This window comes from Schistocerca piceifrons, chromosome 1 (assembly GCF_021461385.2).
Source record: "Schistocerca piceifrons isolate TAMUIC-IGC-003096 chromosome 1, iqSchPice1.1, whole genome shotgun sequence".
Taxonomy (NCBI): Eukaryota; Metazoa; Arthropoda; class Insecta; order Orthoptera; family Acrididae; genus Schistocerca; species Schistocerca piceifrons.
In genome coordinates this window covers 1072986011-1073013302 of record NC_060138.1, presented here as the reverse complement: position 1 = coordinate 1073013302, position 27292 = coordinate 1072986011, and the positions used below count along the sequence as shown (strand labels likewise).

Below are 27292 nucleotides of genomic sequence, written 5' to 3'. Positions count from 1 at the left end.
GGCATCGTGTTAAAGCTGCATGGGCAGCTGTACCTGTACACGCCATCCAAGCTCTGTTTGGCTCAATGCCCAGGCGTATCAAGGCCGTTATTACGGCCAGAGATAGTTGTTCTGGGTACTTATTTCTCAGGATCTATGCACCCAAACTGCGTGAAAATGTAATCACATGTCAGTTCTTGTATAATATATTTGTCCAATGAATACCCGTTTATCATTTGCATTTCTTCTTGGTGTAGCAATTTTAATCGCCAATATTGTACATGCAGTGGCATTCAGTTGTCACAAGCCCTGGGTTTTATGTACCCAGCGACGCCGTCAAAAACCGCATTTGAGATTTTCATATTCTCTCGCTCCCTACGTGTAAACTATTAGTTCTAAATAAAAAATTAACAGGATCTTCTTGCAGGAAATGTAATAAAGTTAAATGTCGTAGTGGCATTTTTTTTGTTTTTTTTTTTTTTTTTTTTTTGTTGGAGGCCTCGGTTTTCGAGTCATTAAAAAACGCGTTTTAAGGTCACTTTTGTACATTTTTCTCGAATAATTCTAAAACAACAACCTCTGGTAGTTGAGGTGTACAATCACCAGCTTCATCAGCTGTAACTTATTAATCACCAGCTTCATCTGCTGTAACTTATTAATGCTGAATGGTTAGTGGGTTGTGGGGGTGGACTAATTCATAATCTAGTTTCAGTCAAAGTGTATCACTGTTTTAGTTAGGTGGTAGCAAAAAATTAAGTAGTGTCTCTAGGACGACCATAATTATAGCCTAGATTTTAGAAAAGTTTGATTTAAAGAAACAGTAGTTGCGACAAGAATTTTTTTCTAATAATTTGCACACAGCGTACGAGAGAATAAGAAGACCTTGGCAGTGGTATCTGAAAGTGTTGCGGGTTGTAGAAAACCCGTGGGCAGGGGCAGCTGAATCACGTTGTATATGAAACGGGAGCTGAGAATACCAGGCGTGCTAACGTTGGATATATCCGTTCCGAGGTTTTCAAAGTAAGCGTAATAACACGTCATTACTTACAGTGCACTGGGCAGTTTAAAGAATTACTAGTAGTTCCTTGATGTGGCTCAGATTCGCAAAAGTGGCGGTTTGTCGACCTCGTGGCTTGCTTAGCATTGTTTCATTGTATTTGAAAATGTGTATATCCATGCTGTCCGACGAATAAAGAGAAGATATTCTCATGGGAAATGATAGTGAGAATGACTTTTCTCATCCTTCGTCTCAAATTGAGAATACTCTGCCTCCTGTTTCTCATCTTTGAAATCTCTGGGACTGGAAATACTTGCATACCTTCCCCTTCCAGAAGTACAACTGACAGAAATAATTAAGATAAAGATCATGTTCCCGCATTTTGTGCTGAATTACAAGTTTAAGGATGCATTGGACAAATGCGACGCGCTACTTTCCTCAATGGAATGTGTTGGCAAAACACTAAAATGATACAAATAGCTCTATTTTCACTGCTTAGACATATCTGTGCTAAATTCCCACGTTGTTTACAAGATCATACGGGAAAGAATACTTCAATCTCCGAATTTCGTGTCAGCTTCATTGGGAGATTTTAGAAAGAGACCACCAAGAAATGAAAGCATACGGAGTTCGTCGATTAGACACGGAAAATCCACTGCTGCTTCGAGAAAGGAACTTCCTATGCGTTACTGAATCGTCAGTAAAACACAAGACGGATAAGAATACGCATCGAACGCAGCGAGAAGGAGAAAGAAAAGGAATCAGTGTGACTGCTATAAACACTGTGAAGGGGAGCTGTGTGTTTGGCCTTGTTTCGAAATACACTGACGCAAAAAAGTCGCAACACCAAAACATTATTAATGTAGGGTATTGAAATTTCTGGAATACATTTGTCTAGGGAACACATTTCCATGATTTATATTGCAAGATCACACGTTAATGCAGGCCCGAAATAAGCCACTGTAAATGTGAACTTCTAATACAGTAATAACCGTTATAACAGTCAGAATGTTGAATGCAAGCGTATAAAAGTTCATGCATTGAGCTGTACAGGTGCCGGATGTCCATTTGTAGAACGGAGCTCCATGGTGTTGCACCTGGTCGGTCAATGCAGGGACGGTTAATGTAGTTTATGGATGACAATGAAGGTGATGCACGATGATGTCCCTTATGCGCTGTATTGGACACTAGTCTCGTACGCTAAGGCAACATGTCGTCACTCCGCGTAGCATATTGGTTTACGACAGTGGTATGCAGGCGAGCGTTATCCTGTTGGAAAACATCCCCTGGAATTCTGTTCTGAATGGCAGCACAATAGGTCGAATCATCAGACTGACGAACAGTTTTGCATCACCAGACCACAATTCCATGTATAGGTTCAGTGCGCCTAGTACGCAGACAGGTTGGTTACAGACCCCCGATTCTGCTATTTCTATTCAAGACATGTCCATCACGTGCACGGAGCGTTATTCGCTCTGCGAACATCGAGGAGTGCGGACGCATAGCACTGGGTCTCGCTGGACGTTGGCTTCCTACGTTCACTGTGTGTTAACGTGCCTCAGCAATGCCTCTGCGACGTCTAGGTTACCGTCATCGCTGGCGGCGCAGTGTACCTGTGTAACGGAGCTTAAAAGCAATTGATATTGACTTGGCTGGATAATTTAATAAACAGCAATTAATTTGGAGGTCCCAATGTGTTTCGTGGACTGCGTCTGAACTTCACTTGTGATGTGCAAGCAGTGTTTGGAGGCAGTACATGGCTGTCACTGGCTGTTGTTTGGGCCAATCATGCAGATTATGGTGGCCTTGAAGCATTTCCAGATGCCAATATTATTACATGTAAGACTTGGAGTATTGCTGAGACTACATGACTACATGTTGGCTAAACAGCCTTATGGCACTCTTGTTCCTAGTGTGCCTTTTGTTTTGTCTACCAGAAGAAAGAAGAAGTTGAATGCAGAAATCACAACAGACCTTCACCCGACCCTCCAATCAGCTCTCTAATGACGCTACTGAAGTAGCAAACGGCGGTGTCTTGGGGTCAGTGGAATACACGCTACAGGGGGTCTGGCTCGGAGCAAGCATTGAAGTAGCAGATTTGTAACATTCGCTGCGTCACTGTGGTGACAACTGTTGCTCAGATTGCTGCTGCAGGTGCAGTACGACGTACCAGAGCCATACGCCACACACGATGGTCTGCTCTCTCAGTAGTGCCCCGTGGTTGCCCGGAGCCCGGTGTTCTTGCGATCGTATACTCTCGTGACCACCGCTGGCAGAAATCATGTACAGTGGCTACATTCTTGCCAAGTGTTTCTACAGTATCGTAGAAGAAACATCCAGCTTCTTGCGGCACTATTACACGATCTCGTTCAAACTCCATGAAGTGCTGATACCGGCGTCTTTGTCGCCATAAAGGCATTCTTGACTAACATCAACTCATCACGGCCAATCTCTGAGGTAACTAACGCTCACGACCGTTACACCGTGTATTTAAAGCAAACCATATTTGCAGTCTCATAGTGGCGCTTCTAGTGCCACCATTAATCGACTGGCGCGAAATTTGAATAGACGTCCTCTTTCAGATGTAAAAGACACCTGCCATTTCGTCTGTGTCTCACAACTCCTTCTTGGTGCTGCGATTTTTTCCCGTCGGTGTATATCACACAAGAATAAAATTTCCGATTTGTGCTTCTTTGTAATGTTATATAGTTTCAGAAACTTCCGAAATGAAGAATATCCAAACTATACTTTATTTTAAAAACAGATAGGTGAGAATGAATGCTGAGAAGTCTGTGGTGATAACTCAGCGCAGCTGACACCGCAGTACTCAGCGCATATCGTACCCACAACGGCCGGGAGTGCGGCATGGAGCGGCTCAACGGCACACGAATGAGCGCACTGAAGCACAATGTTACAGCGCACTCATCTCTGAACGGATTAATCCATCCCTAAAAAAATCGTTTTCATTCACTCATCTTCAATCGCAGGGAGCTCATAAGCATAATAGCTTACCTCTGGTAATCTATGTTCTCAGCATGTCGAACATCCTTCCTTTAACAGCTCCATGCCCCTACTATACTTATCACATACCAATACATTTTGCAGTTTTTTCACTGCGTTTTTCCTTCCAACATCAACGCCACCCACCATCCAAGAATATTTCAAACCGTTAAATCTCTTTCCAATAATCTTACACTACTGGCCATTAAAATTGCTACACCAAGAAGAAATGCAGATGATAAACGGGTATTCATTGGAGAAATATATTATACTAGAACTGACATGTGATTACATTTTCACGCAATTTGGGTGCATACATCCCGAGAAATCAGTACCCAGAACAACCACCTCTGGCCGTAATAACGGCCTTGATACAGAAGAAATGCAGATGATAAACGGGTATTCATTGGACAAATATATTATACTAGAACTGACATGTGATTACATTTTCACGCAGTTTGGGTCCATACATCCTGAGAAATCAGTTCCCAGAACAACCACCTCTGGCCGTAATAACGGCCTTGATACGCCTGGGCATGAGTCAAACAGAGCTTGGATGGCGTGTACAGGTACAGCTGCCCATGCAGCTTCAACACGATACCACAGTTCATCAAGAGTAGTGACTGGCGTACTGTGACGAGCCAGTTGCTCGGCCACCATTGACCAGAAGTTTTCAATTGGTGAGGGATCTGGAGAATGTTCTGGCCAGCGCAGCAGTCGAACATTACCTGTATCCAGGAAGGCCCGTACAGGACCTGCAACATGCGGTCGTCCATTATCCTGTTGAAATGTAGGGATTCACAGGGATCGAATGAAGGGTAGAGCCACGGGTCGTAACACATCTGAAATGTAACGTCCACTGTTCAAAGTGCCGTCAATACGAACAAGAGGTGACCGAGACGTGTAATCAATGGCACCCCATACCATCACGCCGGGTGATACGCCAGTTTGGCGATGACGAATACACGCTTCCAATGTGCGTTCACCGCGATGTCGCCAAACACGGATGCGACCATCAAGATGCTGTAAACAGAACCTGGATAATCCGAAAAAATGACGTTTTGCCATTCGTGCACCCAGGTTCGTTGTCGAGTACACCATCGCAGGCGCTCCTGTCTGTGATGCAGCGTCAAGGGTAACCGGAGCCACGGTCTCCGAGCTGATAGGTCATGCTGCTGCAAACGTCGTCGAACTGTTCGTGCTGATGGTTGTTGTCTTGCAAACGTCTCCATCTGTTGACTCAAGGATCGAGACGTGGCTGCACGATCCATTACAGCCATGCGGGTAAGATGCCTGTCATCTCGACCGCTAGTGATACGAGGCTGTTGGGATCCAGCACGGCGTTGCGTATTACTCTCCTGAACCCACTGATTTCATATTCTGCTAACAGTCATTGGATCTCGACCAACGCGAGCACCAATGTCGCGATACGATACACTGCAATCACGATAGGCTACAATCAGACCTTTATCAAAGTCGCAAACGTGATGGTACGCATTTCTCCTCCTTACACGAGGCATCATAACAATGTTTCACCAGGCAACGCCGGTCAACTGCTGTTTGTGTATGAGAAATCGGTTGGAAACGTTCCTCATGTCAGCACGTTGTAGGTGTCACCACCGGCGCCAACCTTGTGTGAATGCTCTGAAAAGATAATGATTTGTATATCACAGCATCTTCTTCCTGTCGGTTAAATATCGCGACTGTAGCACGTCATCTTCGCGGTGTATCAATTTTAATGGCCAGTAGTATATTTTAAAACTTTTATCGCCATTTTTCAAAATTCTTTGTTTTGCTGAAGAGCAGTCTATTTAAGACCCATTAGATTTCTGGCGTGCAGTAGCGCAAATTACATTTATTCAACTGCTATTTTGATAACGTGTTCGATGCTGGATGTATTCTAACAAATTTCATTCCCTTTCCTTCCAGCTACCAACAACCAAGAAGATACCGAAGCACAACCTGATCCTAGAAAGAGGAAGAAACGGACAGTTTGCCTCAAGTGTCTGTTGGGGAAGAAACTTGGTGGCTTCGGCGGAGGAGGTGGCGGTTGCGGTGGTGGCGGCTGCGGAGGCGGCGGGGGTGGTTTTGTCCCGGTCCCTGTGGCCGTACCTGTTCCCGTCTATTCTGGGGGTGACGGCGGCGGCTGCGGCCATCCAGGCTGCGGTGGCGGAGGCGGATATGTGCCCAGCGGAGGCGGCGGCTGTGGATACGGCGGCTGCGGGGGCGGTGGCGGCAATTACAAGCAGATCACCCAGCCAGTGGAAGTGAAGGTCCCTGTCAAAATCACTGTGGTGCCAAGCGGAGGCGGCGGCGGCTGCCCGACGGGAGGCTGTTATCAGCCGCCTCCTCGCCCTCCGCCCCCTCGTTACCCACCCAGCGGGGGCGGATGTCCGACGGGAGGCTGCTTCCAGCCTGCGCCGCCGCCAGTGCACTACCCGCCCTCTGGCTGCGGAGGTGGCGGCTGCAACCCGCAGCCCCAGGTCTGTTCCACCTGCGGAGGCGGCGGGGGCGGAGGAAGCCACTCGTACAGCCAGGCCTCCAGCCAAGCGTCCAGCTCCAGCTACAGCTCCGGCTGGTAAGTCGTCCATCTGTTACTGGCTTTTATCCACAGACCCTTCCCACTTACAACTATATTTACAGTTTCCCGCAAGAAATAAGTGGTAGTTTCGCTACAGTATTATAGAGCATGAAGAAAATATAAGTTCAGCGCAAGCTAAGGGAAGTCGAATTGAGAATAATTTTCCAGACAACCATAGCTCTAAAATGCACCGACTTACAGTTACGGACATAAAGCGACGGCCAATCAAGAACGAGTGCGTGGAGGTGCGTGCGAGTGGACTGACACGCCCCAGCTAGCACCTGATATGCTAAAGAGTGCAGTGACTAACTAAATAAGCTGAATACAACGGTTCCTGCTTAACACTCAACTCTACGCAAACCTGCGGTTGCTTACGCTAGGGGATAATATTCTGCAATGTTTGCTGGGTACAGCTTAACTGTTACACCAACTACGCTGAAAATACGGTAATGAACAACATCCACAGCATACCACAGCAGCAGTTTAATCGGACAAACCCGTTGTCTTAGCGGACAAACTTCCGTTTGCTCATTGTTGATTAGTTGTTGTTTTATCGCAGAACACTTGAAAGTTGCAAGTGGTCTATCAAAAAAGAGACTGCCAACAGTCCTCTTCTGGAGTGTTGCTGCCGGATATGGGATCCTTGCCAGATGTGACTGACAGGTGACATACAAAAAGTTCAATGAACGGTACCTCGTTTTGTATTATTGCCTAATAGGGGAGAGGGTGCCAAGAGCATGATATACAAGTTATGCTGGCATTCGCTTAATGAAGGCGTTTTTCGTTGCGGCGAGAGCTTTTCACGAAATTTCAATCATCAGCTTTCTCTCCCTAATACGAAAATGTTTCGTCGATGTACACATATATTGGAAAAAACGATAATTGTGATAGAATAAGAGAATCAGAGCCCGCACGTAAAGATGTATATGTTCGTTTTTCCCTCGTGCCATGGGAGAGTGAAACGGTAGCGATATTGCTTCAAGGCGGTTCGATAAACCCTCTGATAAACACTTAAGTGTGAGGTGCAGAGCAATCATGTAGGTGTAGATGAAGTTGTAGATATGGCCGTAGTTCCACAAAGGTGCGTTACAGTTGTTTGCAGCATTTTACTCGATTCGACATGACGTCTGGTTTCCAGGTGTTATTATATTCTACACCCTGTGGACGAGACATTTACACCTAAGGCGCTTGATATACAAGCCACATACCACAATAATAAAAACTGTATTTCATGTCCGGTGAGCCACATGAGTTCATTTTCTTCACAGGTGACAGTAATGGTAGTGGAACAATAAAGACAATCTCCTGCCAAGGAGGACATAAGGCACATTGTCTGTTGAATTTCTAAGAAGCAGACTGAAAAGTGATAGAAAATTTCCGGCCAGGAATACAAGTGCAAGTTGAACACTTACCAGTACCAGATTTCTTGGATGATGGTGTCATTCCGACCGAAAGTAAAGAACGTTATTAGGACGAAATGTTGAATTCAGTCTCTGGAACTTTCATTCCCTACTCAACAGGGCAGGACAGCCTATTGTAGTATTCTCGCCTCCTTTAAGTGAATACTAGTGAGCTCGAAATGAGGTAAAGGGAGATGTGTACGGAATAGTTACTATTGAGTTATCAGTTCTAGGAATTTGCTTTCTTCTTCTCACAGAGTCTGTAATTGTAAGTTGAAAAACCCTATAAAAATAGTAGAAATAAGAAGAGTTTGCTAAGAAGAAGGTTTACAAGCAGTGATAGCTCGGTAGAATGACAGAAGAATTTTTCAATCAGGAAAGCAGAACCATGCAAGAACAGAGCAGCAATGATGAGATCAAACATAGGATTTTTTTTAACAAACACTGACATTTAAAGTCTGCTGTTACCAATCATAATTTAGAAAAAGTTCCCGAATTAGTAAGTATGGAGCAATTCATTGTGTTGAAATAAGGATTTTTCGGGGAATGGAAAAGGGGAAAGTGAAGGTATGTTCTCTACTAGAATAATCAGGAGGGAACAGCACATTTATGGACAGAGAACGTATTATGTACAGATATTGTGAATGTAATAGAAGACACAGCATGAAAACTGATAGGTTAATAAATCTGAAGAACTTAAGTGGCGATTATCTTCGTGGCATGCTGTAGATATATGCAACAGAACGAAGTCATGAAAAGAGCTAATGAGAAAGGAAATATTTCGTACTGCAAGGCTGTCGATGTGTGAGACGAAGAGTTTCGAGAAGCTTTTAGGGATGGAATGTGGTACTTGTAAGAATGTTGGATATGAGTACCACAATTTATACCCTGAAATTATGCCTGACCTATTAATCTTTTACATGATTAGTTAGTTTACGGACGAATCTACTTTCATCAGACTGAATATAAGGACGCCAATCCTACATTAATTTCTATGTCTTTCTTACAGGGTGACAATTATTGAACTATATGAAATAAAATCGTCGTAACTTCTGAACGACTTGCGTTAGGACGCTAAAACTTCACAGTTGGCCGCGGAGCATGATGGGAATTAGTATGAGCATGCATGGTTTGGTTCAGCGACGAAGCCCACAATCATTTGGATGGGTTCGTCAATAAGCAAAATTGGAGCATTTTGGGGACTGAGAATGCGCATTTCGCGATCGAGAAGTCTCTTCGCCCTCAACAGGTGAATGTGTCGTGTGCAATCTCCAGTCACGGAACAATCGGAGCGATATTGCTTGATGGCACGGTGGCTACCGAACGGTGCGTGAAGGTTTTGGAAGATGATTTCATCCCCATTATTCAAAGTGACCCTGATTTCGACAAGATGTGGCTCACGCAGGATGGAGCTCGACCCCATCGAAGCAGAAGAGTGTTTGATGTCCTGGAGGAGTACCTTGGGGGTCGCGTTTTGGCTCTGGGGTAGCCAGAGGCTACTGGTATGGGCTCCTCTGTCCGCCATGTTCTCCGGGTCTGAGTAGAAGGTGTACAGAAGTAACCCCAAAACCACAGCTGAGCTGAAAACAGCCATTCAGGAGATCATCGACAGAAACGATGTTCCAAGACGTCGGCGGGTCGTGCAGAATTTCGGTATTCGTCTGCGCCACATCATCGCCAATGACGGCAGGCATATCGAACATGTCATAAGCTAGAACCGAATATCTGTAGTGACGTTTACATGTTGAATAAAATGTGTGGACGCCGTAGTTTGTAACTGTTTTACATTTTTTTCATATATTTCAATAATTGTCACCCTGTGTGTAGGTACATGCATACAGAAAATTGTCTCAGATGGTTCACTCCGATCTCCAAGTGATGATTCTCATTCGAAAACGAAGTAAATGCCAACCACTGTCTACGTCATCATACCTTCTTGCCCTTCCTCTTAACAGTAGTAGTCTGCTCAAAGCTGTAACCGCAGCAATTCCTGCCGGTCGGTATAAAAAACGTCAACTGCCACCAATTAAACTAAACGTGTCATTAGCGATCGTCTTTCGTAACCTGTTGCTTCATCAGCCTCTTTGCGCCAGCATCCTTCTTGACTTTTTTTCCTGAAATCCATTTAGTACTGTTGATCTTCAAGGCTCGTCGCGTGTAGTCGAGTACGACTGCTTCGTAACTTACACATCCGTGTACTGCCAGATTAACTTTCTGAATATGAAACTCTTGCACGTCTCCGCTTTTTAGAACTTGTTGGGTTACCGTCAGTTTCGAGTTAAGTAGTTAGATTTTTAAATCCCACCCTTTCCAAAAACCGTATCCTATACAATATTCTCTCGAAATATATCGTGACAAACACATACTTGCATTCTGAGCTTCTGTACCGTTAATGCAGAACACTTATTGAAAGTCACCTTGCTTTAGTGACGTTGCAAACTGCGTAAAAAAATATTGTACCTATAAATTTATTTCTAAATAAACTAACAGAACAATTACATGATGAGTGATTCCTTACGAGTAGTTCCAAAAACTCGTATAACTGTAGAAAACGTAGGAAACGAACTGGAGTCTGTTAGGAACAGGTATCTACCGTACCATAATTTTTGACCTAAACACATCTCTCACAAGCTGAGTTCCTAACAGCGGGATGTTATTATCAAGGAACTGTGGGCACTTTTGTAGAGATCTGGAACTCTTTGTCTTCTGAGGCAAGGCATTATTCTGCTGGAATCAGGAGCAGTTTCAAGCAACGGTCGGCATTCCGTCGCGAGAGTTTACAGAAGAGTATATATATATATATATATATATATATATATATATATATATATATATATATACAGGATAGAGTAGCATGGAGAGCTGCATCAAACCAGTCTCAGGACTGAAGACCACAACAACAAATATATGTATATATATATATATATATATATATATATATATATACAGGGTGAGTCACCTAACGTTACCGCTGGATATATTATATATTTCGTAAACCACATCAAATACTGACGAATCGATTCCACAGACCGAACGTGAGGAGAGGGGCTAGTGTAATTGGTTAATACAAACCATAAAAAAATTCACGGAAGTATGTTTTTTAACACAAACGTAAGTTTTTTTAAATGGAACCCCGTTAGTTTTGTTAGCACATGTGAACATATAAACAAATACGTAATCAGTGCCGTTTGTTGCATTGTAAAATGTTAATTACATCCGGACATATTGTAACCTAAAGTTGACGCTTGAGTACCACTCCTCCGCTGTTCGATCGTGTGTATCGGAGAGCACCGAATTACGTAGGCATCCAAAGGGAACGGTGATGGATCTTAGCTACAGAACAGACTGGAACAGCACATTACGTCCATATGCTAATACCTTTCTATTGGTCTTTTTCACTGACAGTGGTGGTGGTGGTGGTTAGTATTTAACGTCCCGTCGACAACGAGGTCATTAGAGACGGAGCGCAAGCTCGGGTTAGGGAAGGATTGGGAAGGAAATCGGCCGTGCCCTTTCAAAGGAACCATCCCGGCATTTGCCTGAAACGATTTATGGAAATCACGGAAAACCTAAATCAGGATGGCTGGAGACGGGATTGAACCGTCGTCCTCCCGAATACGAGTCCAGTGTGCTAACCACTGCGCCACCTCGCTCGGTTTCACTGACGCACATGTACATTACCATGAGGGGTGAGTTACACGTACACACGTGGTTTCCGTTTTCAATTACGGAGTGGAATAGAGTGTGTCCCGACATGTCAGCCAATAGATGTTCAATGTGGTGGCCATCATTTGCTGCACACAATTGCAATCTCTGGCGTAAAGAATGTCGTACACGCCGCAGTACATCTGGTGTAATGTCGCCGCAGGCTGCCACAATACGTTGTTTCATATCCTCTGCGGTTGTAGGCACATCACGGTACACATTCTCCTTTAACGTACCCCACAGAAAGAAGTCCAGAGGTGTAAGATCAGGAGAACGGGCTGGCCAATTTATGCGCCCTCCACGTCCTATGAAACGCCCGTCGAACATCCTGTCAAAGGTCAGCGTAGTGTTAATTGCGGAATGTGCAGGTGCACCATCATACTGATACCACATACGTCGACGCGTTTCCAGTGGGACATTTTCGAGCAACGTTGGCAGATCATTCTGTAGAAACGCGATGTATGTTGCAGCTGTTTGGGCCCCTGCAATGAAGTGAGGACCAATGAGGTGGTCGCCAATGATTCCGCACCATACATTTACAATCCACGGTCGCTGTCGCTCTACCTGTCTGAGCCAGCGAGGATTGTCCACGGACCAGTAATGCATGTACCGTAGATTCACTGCCCCGTGGTTTGTGAAACCCGCTTCATCGGTAAACAGGTAGAACTGCAACACATTCTCTGTTAATGCCCATTGACAGAATTGCACTCGATGATTAAAGTCATCACCATGTAATTGCTGATGTAGCGACACATGAAACGGCTGAAAGCGGTGACGATGCAGTATGCGCATGACACTGCTCGCCGACCGTGGCCCGTGTTTGTTACAACACGCAACTGAATGTCGGGGGTTTCAAGCATCAACTTTAGGTTACAATATCTCCGGACGTAATTAACATTTTACAATGCAACAAACGGCACTGATTACGTATTTGTTTATATGTTCACATGTGCTAACAAAACTAACGGGGTTCCATTTAAAAAAAACGTAGGTTTGTGTTAAAAAACATACTTGCGTGCGTTTTTGTATGGTTTGTATTAAACAATTACACTAGCCCCTCTCCTTACGTTCGGTCTGTGGAATCGGTTCGTCAGTATTTGATGTGGTTTACGAAATATATCTAGCGGTAACGTTAGGTGACTCACCCTGTATATATAAATTTGTTCTGTCTCACTTGCATGACATAAATGCTTGGTAAATTTGTAAAGTAAATTGAAGGAAATCGCCTCGACTGACACCATTAATAACAATATATTTATGAATATTTTATTGTATTTACACACTGTTACAGCCAACGTATCACACCATAATACATACGGTTGCTAACAAGACAAAGCTACACTTGGAAAAGAGAATTATTATTAATTGTAGTTTACCAACGAAATACAAACATCTTTTCATGCTGTAAAGTGCACATGATTGATTAATGTTGTCCTAGCATTGTTATTAATATAAACAAAAAATGTCAACACACATTCCAAAATGTGTTGTGGTCTTTTGATGCACCTCTCGACGCTGATCTGTTATGTACAAGACTGTACATATCTACATAACTACTGCAACCTTCATACATTTGAACCTGACTACTGTTTCTAAGGCTTGGTCTCCCTCCACAATTCCTCCCACATTCCTGCTTGTAATAAAACGTGACGAAAATGTTTTCGTGAAGTTTGGGATATTCATAATTGCTAAACACAAGAAAAGCAGTGTTCAACATACCACGTCTTATTACGGATATTCTCCACAAAAACATAAAAAAACAAAAAAAAACATATCTTGTGTAATCCAGGGTGCTGCTTCTCGATGCTGACATAGGTTCGTTTTGATGTTGCTACATCGCCACATGGGATCTATGCAATGGATTCAATACGTTTCAGTACTTCATGTTCACCATACATTTTATTTCGCACACTAGATGTCCGGTGGCGAACTTACAAAGTCTGGCTGCATGCTGTTGATACAAAATTCGCTCGAAGACTGACTTAAAGACTGACTTAAGAGTGACCTAAAACTGACTTATGGCGGCGTACAAATATCCTCTATTTATATGATTTCAAACAACTGTCATTTTTACATATTCAATTTTTGCATATTAACAATTAAAGTTTTTACATACGTCTTCCCAAACTACGTAGAAAATTACATGAAATAACAGTGAATAATTTCATACAAAGACAGGAGAGGATCTGTTTCTATTAAGGCTATAAATTACATGTTTTATCATTGCAACAAAATATATCGTTATTTTGCATATATTATTTTACTGCCTTAAAGTAATATTATTATGTTCAGGTGAATAGAGCGATTAGTTTTATTGAATGAAAAGCCTAGATTCAACTAATTAAAATTTTCGATAAGCAAAATTTTACATTTCTATATGGTCGTAATTACAGTTCTCTTCACTAACACCAATGAGAACATAAACATGTTTGGTTCTGACTGAAAAATCGTCATACCATATTTCTTTTAGGAGAATAAACAATTTCTGACATAAAAAATCATAAAAATAGCTCTCTCTCGATGACATGAAGTATCGCAACTTTAATCGTTAATTACTCCATAATTACAATAGCAAGTTTATTCCTACTATGTGCCTGTAGTTCTTATTGTGTGTAAATTACGATGGTACATTAGTATTTAATCCAATATGTTCCCTTCATGCTAAATACTGGTGACGCCCAATGTAAACAACGTCAAAACAACAGTTTAAATTAGTGTAAATTACTAAGCTGCTGCACGAAGAATCTTCAGTGTCTCTCAGTATTCGAATCCAGATAACCAGAAAAGTGTCTCCTTCATTCCATATATTGGTGAGACACAAGGTAGACAAAGTCAAAGCAACAGTATAAATTGATATAACTTACTAATACTACATATATGCCCTCTTCGGGAGAGTGGAGATGAGACTAGAATAGGATACAGGATTCCAAAAGGGGTTTGTATTAAAAGCTCTTACTTCCACTACCAAACTGACGATCTCGATACCTCAGTATGTATCCTGTCAATCGATTCTTCATTTTAGTCAGTCTGTGCCACATATTTCATTTTTCCTCAACGCGATTCAATGCCTCTCATTAGTTACTTGATCTACCCATCTACTTTTCAACATTCTTCTCTAGCAACACTATTCAGACTCAAGACTCTTCCAGTGTGAACTTCTTATCGTCCTTTTATCACTACCATACGAGCGTACACTCCATACAAGTACCTTCAAAAAACACTTTCTAAAGTTTGCGTTTGCATTCGGTGTTAACAAATTTCTCTATACTGGAATCGAATTTCTTGCTTTTGCTACTCTGTACTTCGACAACATCTACATCTACAAACATACTCGGCAATCCACCACACGGTGCTTGGCGGAGGGTACCTCGTACCACAACTAGCATCTTCTCCCCCTGTTCCACTCCCAAACAGAACGAGGGAAAAATAACTGCCTATATACCTCTGTACGAGTCCTAATCTCTCTTATCTTATCTTTGTGATCTTTCCGCGAAATATAAGTTGGCGGCAGTAAAATTGTACTGCAATCAGCCTCAAATGCTGGTTCTCTAAATTTCCTCAGTAGCGATTCACGAAAAGAACGCCTCCTTTCCTCCAGAGACTCCCACCCGAGTTCCTGAAGCTTTTCCGTAACATTCGCGTGATGATCAAATCTCCCAGTAACAAATCTAGCAGCCCGCTTCTGAATTGCTTCTATGTCCCCCCTCAATCCGACCTGATAGGGATCCCAAACGCTGGAGCAGTACTCAAGAATAGGTCGTATTAGTGTTTTATAAGCGGTCTCCTTTACAGATGAACCACATCTTCCCCAAATTCTACCAATGAACCAAAGGCGACTATCTGCCTTCCCCACGCCGGCCGTGGTAGCCAAGCGGTTAAAGGCGCTACAGTCTGGAACCGCGCGACCGCTATGGTCGCAGGTTCGAATCCTGCCTCGGGCATGGATGTGTGTGATGTCCTTAGGTTAGTTAGGTTTAAGTAGTTCTAAGTTCTAGGGGACTGATGACCTTAGAAGTTAAGTCCCATAGTGCTCAGAGCCATTTGAACCATTTGCCTTCCCCACAACTGCCATTACATGCTTGTCCCACTTCATATCGCTCTGCAATGTTATGCCCAAATATTTAATCGACGTGACTGTGTCAAGCGCTACACTACTAATGGGATTATTTTTCCTATTCATCTGCATTAATTTACATTTATCTATATTTAGAGTAGCTGCCACTCTTTACACCAGTTACAAATCCTGTCCAAGTCACCTTGTATCCTCGACAGTCACTCAACGATGACACCTTCAAGTACACCACAGCATCATCAGCAAACAGCCGCACATTGCTATCCACCCTATCGAAAAGATCATTTATGTAGATAGAAAACAACAGCGGACCTACCACATTTCCCTGGGGCAATGCAGATGATACCCTTACCTCCGATGAACACTCACCATCGAGGACAACGTACTGGGTTCTATTACTTAAGAAGTCTTCGAGCCACTCACATATTTGGGAACCAATCTCATATGCTCGTACTTTAGTTAGGAGTCTGCAGTGAGGCACCGAGTCAAACGCTTTCTGGAAGTCAAGGAATATGGCATCCGTCTGATACCCTTCATCCATGGCTCGCAAGATATCATGTGAAAAAAGGGCGAGTTGCGTTTCGCAGGAGCGATGCTTTCTAAAGCCGTTCTGATGCATGGACAGCAACTTCTCTGTCTCAATGAAATTCATTATATTCGAACTGAGAATATGTTCGAGAATCCTACAACAAACCGATGTTAAGGATATTGGTCTGTAGTTTTGAGGATCCGTCCTTCTGCCCTTCTTATATACAGGCGTCACCTGCGCTTTTTTCCAGTCGCTCGGGACTTTACGTTAGGCAAGAGACTCGCGATAAATGCAAGCTAAGTAAGGAGCCAATGCAGTAGAGTACTCTCTGTAAAACCGAACTGGAATCTCATCAGGACCTGGCGATTTATTTACTTTCAACCCATTCAGCTGCTTCACAACCCCAGGGATGTCTATCACTATGTCCTCCATACGGGAATCTGTACGAGACTCAAACGGCAGTATGTTTGTACGATCCACCTGTGTGAAAGATTTCTCAAATGCTAAATTTAAAATTTCGGATTTCATTTTGCGGTCTTCCGTTGCCAGGCCAGACTGATCAGTGAGTGACTGGATGGAAGCCTTCGACCCGCTTACCGATTTTACGTAAGACCAGAATTTCCTTGGGTTTTCAGCAAGATCTTTTGCTAAGGTATGACGATGGTAGTGGTTGTATGCTTCGCGAATCGCTCTTTTTATAGCAGCACGAATCTCTACAAACTTTTGCCTGTCCTCATTCTCCCGATCTTTCTTGTACCGCGAGTGCAACTGTCTTTGCTTCCTGAGCATTCTCCGAATTGCGCTGTTAAACCACGGTGGGTCTTTTCAGTCTGTAACCCACTTTTTCGCCACATACTTCTCCAATGCGTGATTTACAATGTGTTTAAAATTTGCCCATAATTCTTCCGCGTCCATCGTACCGGAAGTAAATGAAGTCGATTCATTTACTAAGTAACCATTAGTTACTTGGCATCAGAAATAGCAAAAGTCACATACCTCATTTTACATTTCATTTCCTACTATAATTCTGTCAGCATCACCTGATTAAATCTATTTTTTAATTCTGTTGGGTGTTCGTCTTACAGCTCTTTTGAAGATATTATTCATTTCGTTCAGCTGACTCGACAAGTTCTTTGCTGTCTCTGATAGAAACTGAATCTTATTGAGAAACTGCAAAGTTTTGTTTTTCTCTTCGAAGCCTTGTTCCCTTTTTAAACTTCTACGGGTTCTTCTGTACTTCTTGCTCAAAGTGCAGATTGAATAACATCGGCGAGAGGCTACAATCGTGTTTTAACCCCTTCTCCTCCTCCCTTTCACGGCTTTCGGCCCTTATACGAGTCTTCTTCTGTAGTGGTCAATCCAAGGATTGGTTTGCAACAGCTACAATGGCAGTTTGTCTCTATTATGTGCGTCTTTCAGTTTTTGTCTTCATTTGTTTATAGGTGTTACATCCCACATCTTTCACGATTTGATTCATGTACCTCAGCCGTGGTCTTCCCCTTGGTCTTTTTCCCTCGACGTGTCCCTCTATGATTGTGTTCAGGAGTCCTTTATGTCTTAATAGATGGCCTGTAAATTGCACTCTTCTTTTAACAATGAAACTCCAGAAGCTTCTCTTCTCACCTGCTCTTTCCAGAACCACTTCGTTTGTGACCTTGTCGATACATTTTATTTCGAGCATGCGTCTATAGCACCACATTTCAAAAGAATTTAGCTTCTGGTCTTCCTCTGTCCCGGGCGTCCATGTTTCACACCCATAGCATGCCACACTCCACACATATGATTTCAAAAATCTTTTCCTGATTTCAAGGCTGATGCTCTTAGATGTTAAGATGTTTTTTTTTTCTTGTTAAAAGCAGCCTTTGCTTTAGCAATTCTACTTCTCACTTCTGCCTTACTCCTTCCATCGCTGGTAATATCACTGCCCAGGTAAGTAAATTCATCAACTTGTTCAAGCAGTTCATTGCCTACATGAACTTGGACTTTCACTTGATCTTTTTTGTCGCATTCCATTACTTTTGTTTTTGTTTGATTAATTCTCACATTATATTCTTCCTCCATAACTTTATCCATTCTATTCAGTAGGACTACAAAATATTCTTCACTTTCAGCTAGGACAGCTATATCATCGGCATATCTTATTACATCTATTCGTTGGCCATGAATTACTACTCCGGTCGGTGAATTTTCCCTTACTTTTATCAGCGCCTCTTCAATGTTCAGATTAAAGATGACGGGGAATAATGCACAACCTTGTCGGACCCCTTTCGGTATCTGCACCTCTTCTTGGTTTGTCCGTCCACGGATAACTGCTGTCTCGTTTTTGTACATGTTCCATATCATTTTTCTATCTTTATAGTCTATTCCTACTTTTTTGAGTACCTCAAACATCTTATCCCATTTAACATTATCAAGATGTTACGAGTACATGGGCTGAAAAAACTAATACTCCCTTTTAAAATTTTCCAATTAATTCAAGATCTATTGTTGCAACAGTGTACATGGAGTACATGAAATGATTACATTTACAGATCAATAGCACAAGCGGTTTTGAGCTACCATGTATCGAACCACGCTCAAACACCCATATTAGAATACAGGATGTCAAATCAAACGCCTTTCAGCCGTCTAGTTTCCAAACATATTTTATTTTCCTACCAGTTTCGGCGATTTACTACGCCATCTTCAGGCCTCTGACCGACGTGCAGGAAGATTCCTGTTGAAAACAGGAAATACGGCGCAGCCTCGTACAAATGGCGAACACTGTCGTGGGATATGTTATGCCACGCTTTCTCGACCTGTTGACGTATTTTATAAGAGCTGTTGGTTGACGAGTCGCACGAGCCACTTCTCATCCCATCATATCCTACACGCGCTTGATTGGAGAAAATTCCGAACATCCTACCGGTAGGGACGTTGCTGCACGTCTTGCAGAGCACGTTGAGTTTCATGGGCAGTGGGAGGGGCGTCCCTTGCAAAACACCAAAGGGGAACGAGAGTTGGAGCTTATCGTACCCCAGACCTTAACGCCTGGGTTGCGGCCAGTGAGTCTAGGACGAATGTACTCTACGAGACAGCGCTCACCAGATCTACGTCGTATGCCCGAACCACCATCACTTGAGTGCAAGCAGAATCTGCTTTCATCGCTGAGGACCACAGCGCGCCATTCTATCTTCCAAGTGATCCTCTGACGGTACCAGTCGAGGCGTGCACGTCGATGCCGTGACGTGAGTTTAAGACGGGCGAGAGCCGTGCGTGCCAGTAGTCCCACTGCTAATAACTGACTCGCAACAGTTCGTGTTGACACGTCTGGTCTCACAAGCCCTCTTATCTGTACTGTAGTAGCTGTACGATCTACCACTATTTCCCTTACTATACAACGATCCTGGTGGGCGTATGTGCTGCGTGGACGTCCAGAACCTCATCTATAGTTGTGATAATATTCATGTGACACTGATAACATGGAGAAGAAATAAAAACTTTGAGGTTCGCCGATGACATTGTAATTCTGTCACAGACAGCAAAGGACTGGAAGAGCAGTTGAACGGAATGGACAGTGTCTTGAAAGGAGGGTATAAGATGAGCATCAACAAAAGCAAAACCAGGATAATGGAATGTAGTCGAATTAAGTTGGGTGATGCTGAAGGAATTAGATGAGGAAATGAGACACTTAAAGTAGTAAAGGAGTTTTGTTATTTGGAGAGCAAAATAACTGATGATGGTTGAAGTAGAGAGGATATAAAATGTAGACTGGCAATGGCAAGGAAAGCGTTTCTGAAGAAGAGAAATTTGTTAACATCGAGTATAGATTTAAGTGTCAGGAAGTCGTTTCTGAAGGTATTTGTATGGAGTGTAGCCATGTATGGAAGTGAAACATGGACGATAAATAGTTTAGACAAGAAGAGAATAGAAGCTTTCGAAATGTGGTGCTACAGAAGAATGCTGAATATTAGATGGGTAGATCACATAACTAATGAGGAGGTATTGAATAGAATTGGGGAGAAAAGGAGTTTGTGGCACAACTCGACCAGAAGAAGGGATCGGTTGGTAGGACATGTTCTGAGGCATCAAGGGATCACCAATGTAGTATTGGAGGGCAATGTGGAGGGTAAAAATCGTAGAGGGATACCAAGAGATGAGTACACTAAGCAGATTCGGAAGGATGTAGGCTGCAGTAGGTACTGGGAGATGAAGAAGCTTGCACAGGATAGAGTAGCATGGAGAGCTGCATCAAACCAGTCTCAAGACTGAAGACCACAACAACAACAAACTGATGACATAATCGTTGCACAACTGACACACCACGTCCAACATGTCTATCCTGCCATTCGGGAGGCCACAGTTTGACCCCTTTCAAACTCGCTCAGTTGGCTGCATGAGGCACGAGTGCGTCTCTGTGGTATGGTTGCCTAGTAATTTCACACGTTTGCACCACACTGAGCCTTCTGGCTGTGAGCATTCCCTATTAAAGGGTAGATACAGACGGTGCTCTGATAGCTACGCCACTATGCTATCTGTTGGCTGGCAACGCTGAAACCATTATCAGTACATCTACTGTTCCCCAGGTGGCATATTCCATTATCGGATATAATCGTCGTCGTCTTTCCAGGTGTACTAATTCTTTTTCCGGCAGTGTAACTGCAGTCCAATTTGTGTAAAAGTCGTAGGTACTATTGCTACGTACAGAATTTCAAAGAATGTGTACCATTCGATGTTATCAAAAAATTTCTCTAAAAATAAGAAGAAATGACATTACAAATTTACTATAAATATTAAAATAGTGATATGTCGTTATGTAGGACACTTCTTAAAAGCATTCCTTGCTGAAGTAAAGTAAATGAACATATCCTATTCAGTACACCGTACATACGCCATATTTGACCAATTCTTCCTCCTCTGGATGTTGATCTGTTCTTTTTGAGTAACCAGTTTTGGCACTTGCAAAGCACATTCTTATCTTTAGGCCAGTGGTGCAAGCGGTTGAACTAATTTTCTCTTGCTTTTACTCTCATCCTTCATCACTTCCATCTTCCTCAGTGTCTGGTTTTTCTATAACGGTGTGTCCTTTTCAGCGTTACTGTGCATCAGATTTCCGGCAATGTCCAACCTGGATAAATATCAATATATGTGTCTGTTATCATTCTCTTCATGTGCAAAGTTATTTTAGTTAATGCATTATTCAGCGAAGTAAGAAAAAGAAAATAATAAGAGAAACTGATGTGGTAACCCTATTTAAAACACATCCTAAACTTATGAAAACTAATACATGATATGCCAATTATTAAAGTAAACATACAAGTCCTAAGAACTAACAAAATATCGTTGAAACTAAAATAGACTAAAATGGTGTCGAAAGTCAGCAGCTCATACATGTACGAAATATCACCATAGACACTCAACATATAAAACATAATACAACTAAGAAAATATGGTTCTGAGGAACTAAAATCTTTTCACTTGTTTTTCTCTCGTAGAAATGGAATCAGGGATCTACAAACCACTTTATAGCCCCACTTTAGAAGCAAATAAAGATAAATCAACAATACTTCTCTATCCTTCATGAAGCCATGGTCGTTTGTTCGGAAACCATTTTCTGATAGTTGCTCTTGACACATAGCGGTGATTCTGAGAACAACAAATAATTGACCTAATCGCTTTGCAGATCACATCGAATAAGATACAGTTGGAGTTCATACGAAATACAACGCAATATGCGAACAAAGAACGGTATCTCCTACAACATAAATTCTTGCTAAAATATTTGAAGCGTTGTTACCCACGACCTGACGAAGATATTTTCATGAGCAATTTGCTTGTTTGTTTCAGGAGAAAGAAGTAATATTCTGCACCTGGAGAGCTTCACCATGGACGATGCTTCACATCCGGACGACTCTAAGACGCACTGCCTGTTTTCCGAACAGATACTACTCAACTTAGAGAATCGTTCCAGAAGACTGGAAGTGTACACTGCCAAATTGTTAGCTGATGTAATCCCTCGAGAGACCTCCGAACATACAACATCAAAAAGTGTTCTCAAAAGAAACTATTCAGCCATTATACAGCATCCGATTAGCAGTGACACTATATTTGATTACCGTTCTCAATAATAATAAAATATTTTCTGTGTGAGTGACAGGGAGTCAGAGACTAAGAGATTCAGCCGAACTATCAGTGTTGCCTGCGTCTCAGACCTTAATTATGAATTTGTTAATATTCCAACGTAAGTTGAAAATTCCATTCTGCTGAGAAACATGTAAAACGGATCACGTAGTGCATTGTGTATTTTGGAGGCGAAATAGTGTAAGAACTGAATAAAAATATTAAAAATGTGTAACAAGTAGTATGATTTCGTTAAAATTTGATAATTTACTAAATTTCCTATCTACTACACATAGCCTTCAAAGGACGCTTAACATCCGTGAAACGGCTCATACTTTTGCTTCTTGCATAATTTAATATATAGTTCAGCTTAGCTGATTAGAAAATGGTGAGCAGGTTATGTTATGAGAATTCAGTGAATACTGTGCCTCTGCATCAACTCGCACTATGCCACAATATTGTAAACACAATAACCAGCAAAAAACTGGAGTTAAGTGCTGTAGCTGTGATTAAGCAAAAAATACAAAAGTTTTCAGAAGTAAAAAGAAATGGGAGCCAGAGGTGTAGTACTATTTTGCTTTTTTTATGGTAATTTCCTCAATTACCAGCATCGAATTAGAAATAGCAAAAAAAAATAGTGTGTTTCAAAATCAGAATTGGGCCATTCTTGCCTAAGTATAGTACTCTGCGAAATAGATGATTCTGGAATGTAAATACCTATTGTGGCATGTTTAAAGTCACGTCGGCGCTCGGGTTATCAAAGTGACTGGTGTGCTCTTTTATGGGGGCGACTAATATCTCATCCGGAGGGCGTGCCTATAATGTTCAGTTGCGGAGTAACGCGGAAAACAGTAAAAAAGGGCTCGGACTGGATCAAAATGATTCAAATATCTACCAACAGCTTGAAGTTGTGAAGCAAAGGATCCGACGAAGTTTCCGAAATTCGTGTATAATTTGCACAAGTCGGTCATGTGACCCTGCCTGGCTGAGATAAAATTTGTGAATAAAGTGGTGTGCGCGCACCACTCCGTTATATAGAATCAGTGGAGGAAGACAAGTCGAGATTGATACGTGACAGGTTGGCAGAAAATGGCTATCGTGTTTGGACGTTCCATGACTACATGGGGAATAAAGCTGCCAGTTTTGACATGTGAATGTGTGCTTTCTAATGTGTCTACATGGAATGCTGCACCCTTCGGAGCCATTTAACACGGCGTAGGAACAGTGTTCAAAAAAATATTGTAACTGACATGGATCCGATAGCACCCAGTCAATGACAATCGGTTTGAAATACGACAGGGATTGCAACTGTCAGTGTCTGTAGGATCACATCAGCCAGTTTCCGAGAACTGGGTGCAGAGAAAATTAAGATTCGGATACCTTGCAAACCACCATCAACACAGCGACACAAGAAGCTGCATATCTTCAGTGGACCAAAGAAAACAGAGCCTTCATAGTAGCTTTTTGGAGGCGTGGTCTCAGAAACGAACGATTTTGCTTATTTCCAAATGATTCAAATCGTTTAGTGAAGCGACAACTCGATGAGGAGTTTAACCAGCAGTTCAGATTGCCATGACTATGGGCCAGGGTCTTTATTTCAAGATTATCGGTAACCATGTTTTGCCCAATTTTTTACGAGTACATTTTCATGACGAATCTGCTGCGCACATTCCTCCATTTGAAGATGACGGCAGCCGTGTTCGCAGGGGTGCAAAGCATACATATTCCTCTGAAGAAACTTGTGATCCCTCTTCCTCGCCAGTGTAGGCCATTAACCAACGCTAGAGGTGGTATTACACGATAATAGCATGACGTCTGCTGGAGGTGATTGACTTATCGTCCAGTGTGCATATTTTTTTCGCGAAAGAGCTTATTCGAAATTTAATGAGCGATATTCTATCTCATCTCAAATCCTCGTTATTAGCGTGGTTAATCTGTGACGACTTCTTTGCGTCTCTAGACTAGTTATTGTTCATGGAAGCATGGCGTATGATCCCACTCCCCACAAGGAGTCTCTCCGGCTGTCGATGTGCAAACCTGAGACGGCACTTTTCGTCAGTATTAATTACATTGTGTACATCGGTTGATCCAACCTCCTGCGCTCCTATTCTGTGTAGAGTTTCATCAGGAGGGTCTATGAGAACATTATCGTTATGTTCATCGGTCCTGATATACTTTCTTTACTGAATGAAGCAGTGGAGGAAATTATTATTTACTTGAGACGTCGATGTCCAAGGAACTGTAATGCGTTGATACCTAGACACACCTGAGGACAGAAGAGAAATATGGATTTACTTTAAGACAAACAGGATACTTGCAGGTGGACTTTTAGGGAACTTCTGTAGTCATTACCACTTGGTGTATGGTTATGAGTTGATGTCACGAGACTTTTGTGTAGGCATCTTCCAGCTATGGTGGTGGTGGTGAGAAGGTTGAACTCGGTCGGGCGTCTTGCTCACAGTCTTGTCTGATACTCAGAGTTAATATCAAGAGAGTTTTCACCAGAACTCGTCATACATTAGACCTAGCAGTAAAGCCATCAGTAGCAACCGTGCCACACGTCTACGGAACATTTTCTGTCCGTGTCATTACATCTGGACTCTTTGTCTGCCGAATCAAATTTTCGTTGCTATCGCGTAACACCCATGCTGAAACACACTCACCTGCCCAAATTTTTCGTGTCTAAAAGCGTTCATTTTTTTTTTTTTAGTATTGCTTAATAAATGTAAGTCTGCAAACTCCAAGTCCTGTTGCGATATAAATCCTTCCAGGTTCCGTAGACTGCCTGTTCTACTGTTTTGTTACCGGCTGTATTCACGGACAAGAGCCTTCGAGTTGAGTCATCATCGTATTTTTGGCCATTACAACAACAAACACGTCAATTGAAGTGTTACTGTCTGGGTAAATATTTCTGTCCCTATATACGTGCCAGGGTTGAGGTCCTTCCATATCACACATCTGAATTTATAGCTAGTCTCACGTCACAAATAGTGAATTTGTTAGGGTGTGTGGGGATTTTGGTCAGATAGCCTATGTAAGCAAGATTCATTTAGTTTCTTAAGACTGAGTGCCACGATTAAACTTTGTATTATACGTACAAATTTATTACAGAAAGTAAAACGAGTAACCAGCTACTGTTGATGGTTCCATTTACTAAAAAAGATAACTCACCAACTTGATTCGAACCGAAAGGTTCTCTTCATGCAGCTGGTCACGTTTATCTCACATTTCCACATGTTTTGACTCAGATGTTGTCTATTTCCAGCTGAGCTGATATTTATCTCATGGGTGGTGCTCTATAGCAAAGATCTGTATTTAAAAGAAATATTAATTACGTTTTATTATTAACAGGCTTAGAGAAAAAACAGAACACCTAGCACTGTAAATGAATAACTAGTTACATTTGTGATATTTTCGTTGAAAACAATGTTATGTTTTCGTGGGGATAATGCCTTCTGATAGAAACCTCCATATTACACATAACAATAAGTTAGCAAGTGAAGTAAACTAAAGCTAATCTTGTTTGTACACCAGTCCACAGCCTAGACATATTTTTCAAAAAAAAAAAATAAAATAAAGCATTGTCTGTAACGGGCTGTACATTTTTCAGTTTATTTTATTTGCTATTGGCCAATTTCGACTGTGTAATCAATACCAAGCAACATACAAATCATTACTACGCAACAACGGATGTGACATATGAATAATCCATCAGTCACATGTGGAAGCAAACATAAACATTAATAAGATCTATATCGAATATGAACGGAAAATTTATAATATAGCAGTAATCACCGCTTCTTTAAGGAATCGAACTCCCATGTATAAAACAACTGATTATTTTACAAATGAGTTAATGTGTTAAATTCATGCCTTTAAGCATGCAAGCAACAAACAGTTTAAGAAAAGCTTCAAATTATTCTTGAAGTTTGTTGGAAGTCACTAAGTGCTCTCCTTATGAAAAACTAGATGAATATAGGTCTTAAATTTGCTCTCCATTTTAAGCAATAACTAATTTCGAACGCCTGTCAATATTTACGACGTCATATCTCCTGAACTATGAGTCATACAGTTGTAAAATTTGGCAGGTACGTTGAGTGATATATGTAGATATTGCATCCAAAATGTGTTTAGAACAGAATTAGTAGTAAAGAAGTAATTAATTCTACATATACATCTACATCTACCTGGATTTCTGATTCTGAAGTTTTACTGCACGCCATTTCAAACATAAGCTAGTTTTTCACGCATATGAATGTTTATGACGACAAATCTCCTGAACTACACCACTGGCCATTAAAATTGCTACACCACGAAGACGACGTGCTACAGACGCCAAATTTAACCGACAGGAAGAAGATGCTGTGATATGCAAATGATTAGCTATTCAATACATTCACACGAGGTTGGCGCCGGTGGCGACACCTGCAACGTGCTGACATGATGAAAGATTCCAACCGATTTCTCATACACAAACAGCAGTTGACAGGCGTTGCCTGGTAAAACATTGTTGTGATGCCTCGTGTAAGGAGGAGATATGCGCACCATCACGTTTCCGACTTTGATAAACGTCGGATTGTATCCCATCGCGATTGCGGTTTATCGTATCGCGACATTGCTGCTCGAGTTGGTCGAGATCCAATGACTGTTAGCAGAATATGGAATCGGTGGGTTCAGGAGGGTAATACGGAACACCGTGCTGCATCCCAACGGCCTCGTATCACTAGCAGTCGAGATGACAGGCATCTTATCCGCATGGCTGTAACGAATCGTGCAGCCACGTCTCGATCCCTGAGTCAACAGATAGGGACGTTTGCAAGACAACAACCATCTGCACGAACAGTTCGACAACGTTTGCAGCAGCATGGGCTATCAGCTCGGAGACCATGGGTGCAGTTACCCCTGACGCTGCATCACAGACAGGAGCGCC

General features: G+C 42.2%; 1 protein-coding gene across 1 annotated transcript in view; it reads left to right on the top strand.

Annotated features, from left to right (window-relative positions):
- The window catches only part of LOC124797972 (loricrin-like), a 58649-nt gene extending 36055 nt beyond the window's left edge, over positions 1-22594 (top strand). The window contains exons 3-4 of the mRNA XM_047261145.1: positions 5906-6554; positions 22090-22594. Coding sequence (XP_047117101.1) covers positions 5906-6554; positions 22090-22102 — 662 coding nt within the window. The 3' untranslated portion in view covers positions 22103-22594. The remainder of the gene's footprint in view (positions 1-5905; positions 6555-22089) is intronic.
- Positions 22595-27292: the final 4698 nt, after the last annotated feature.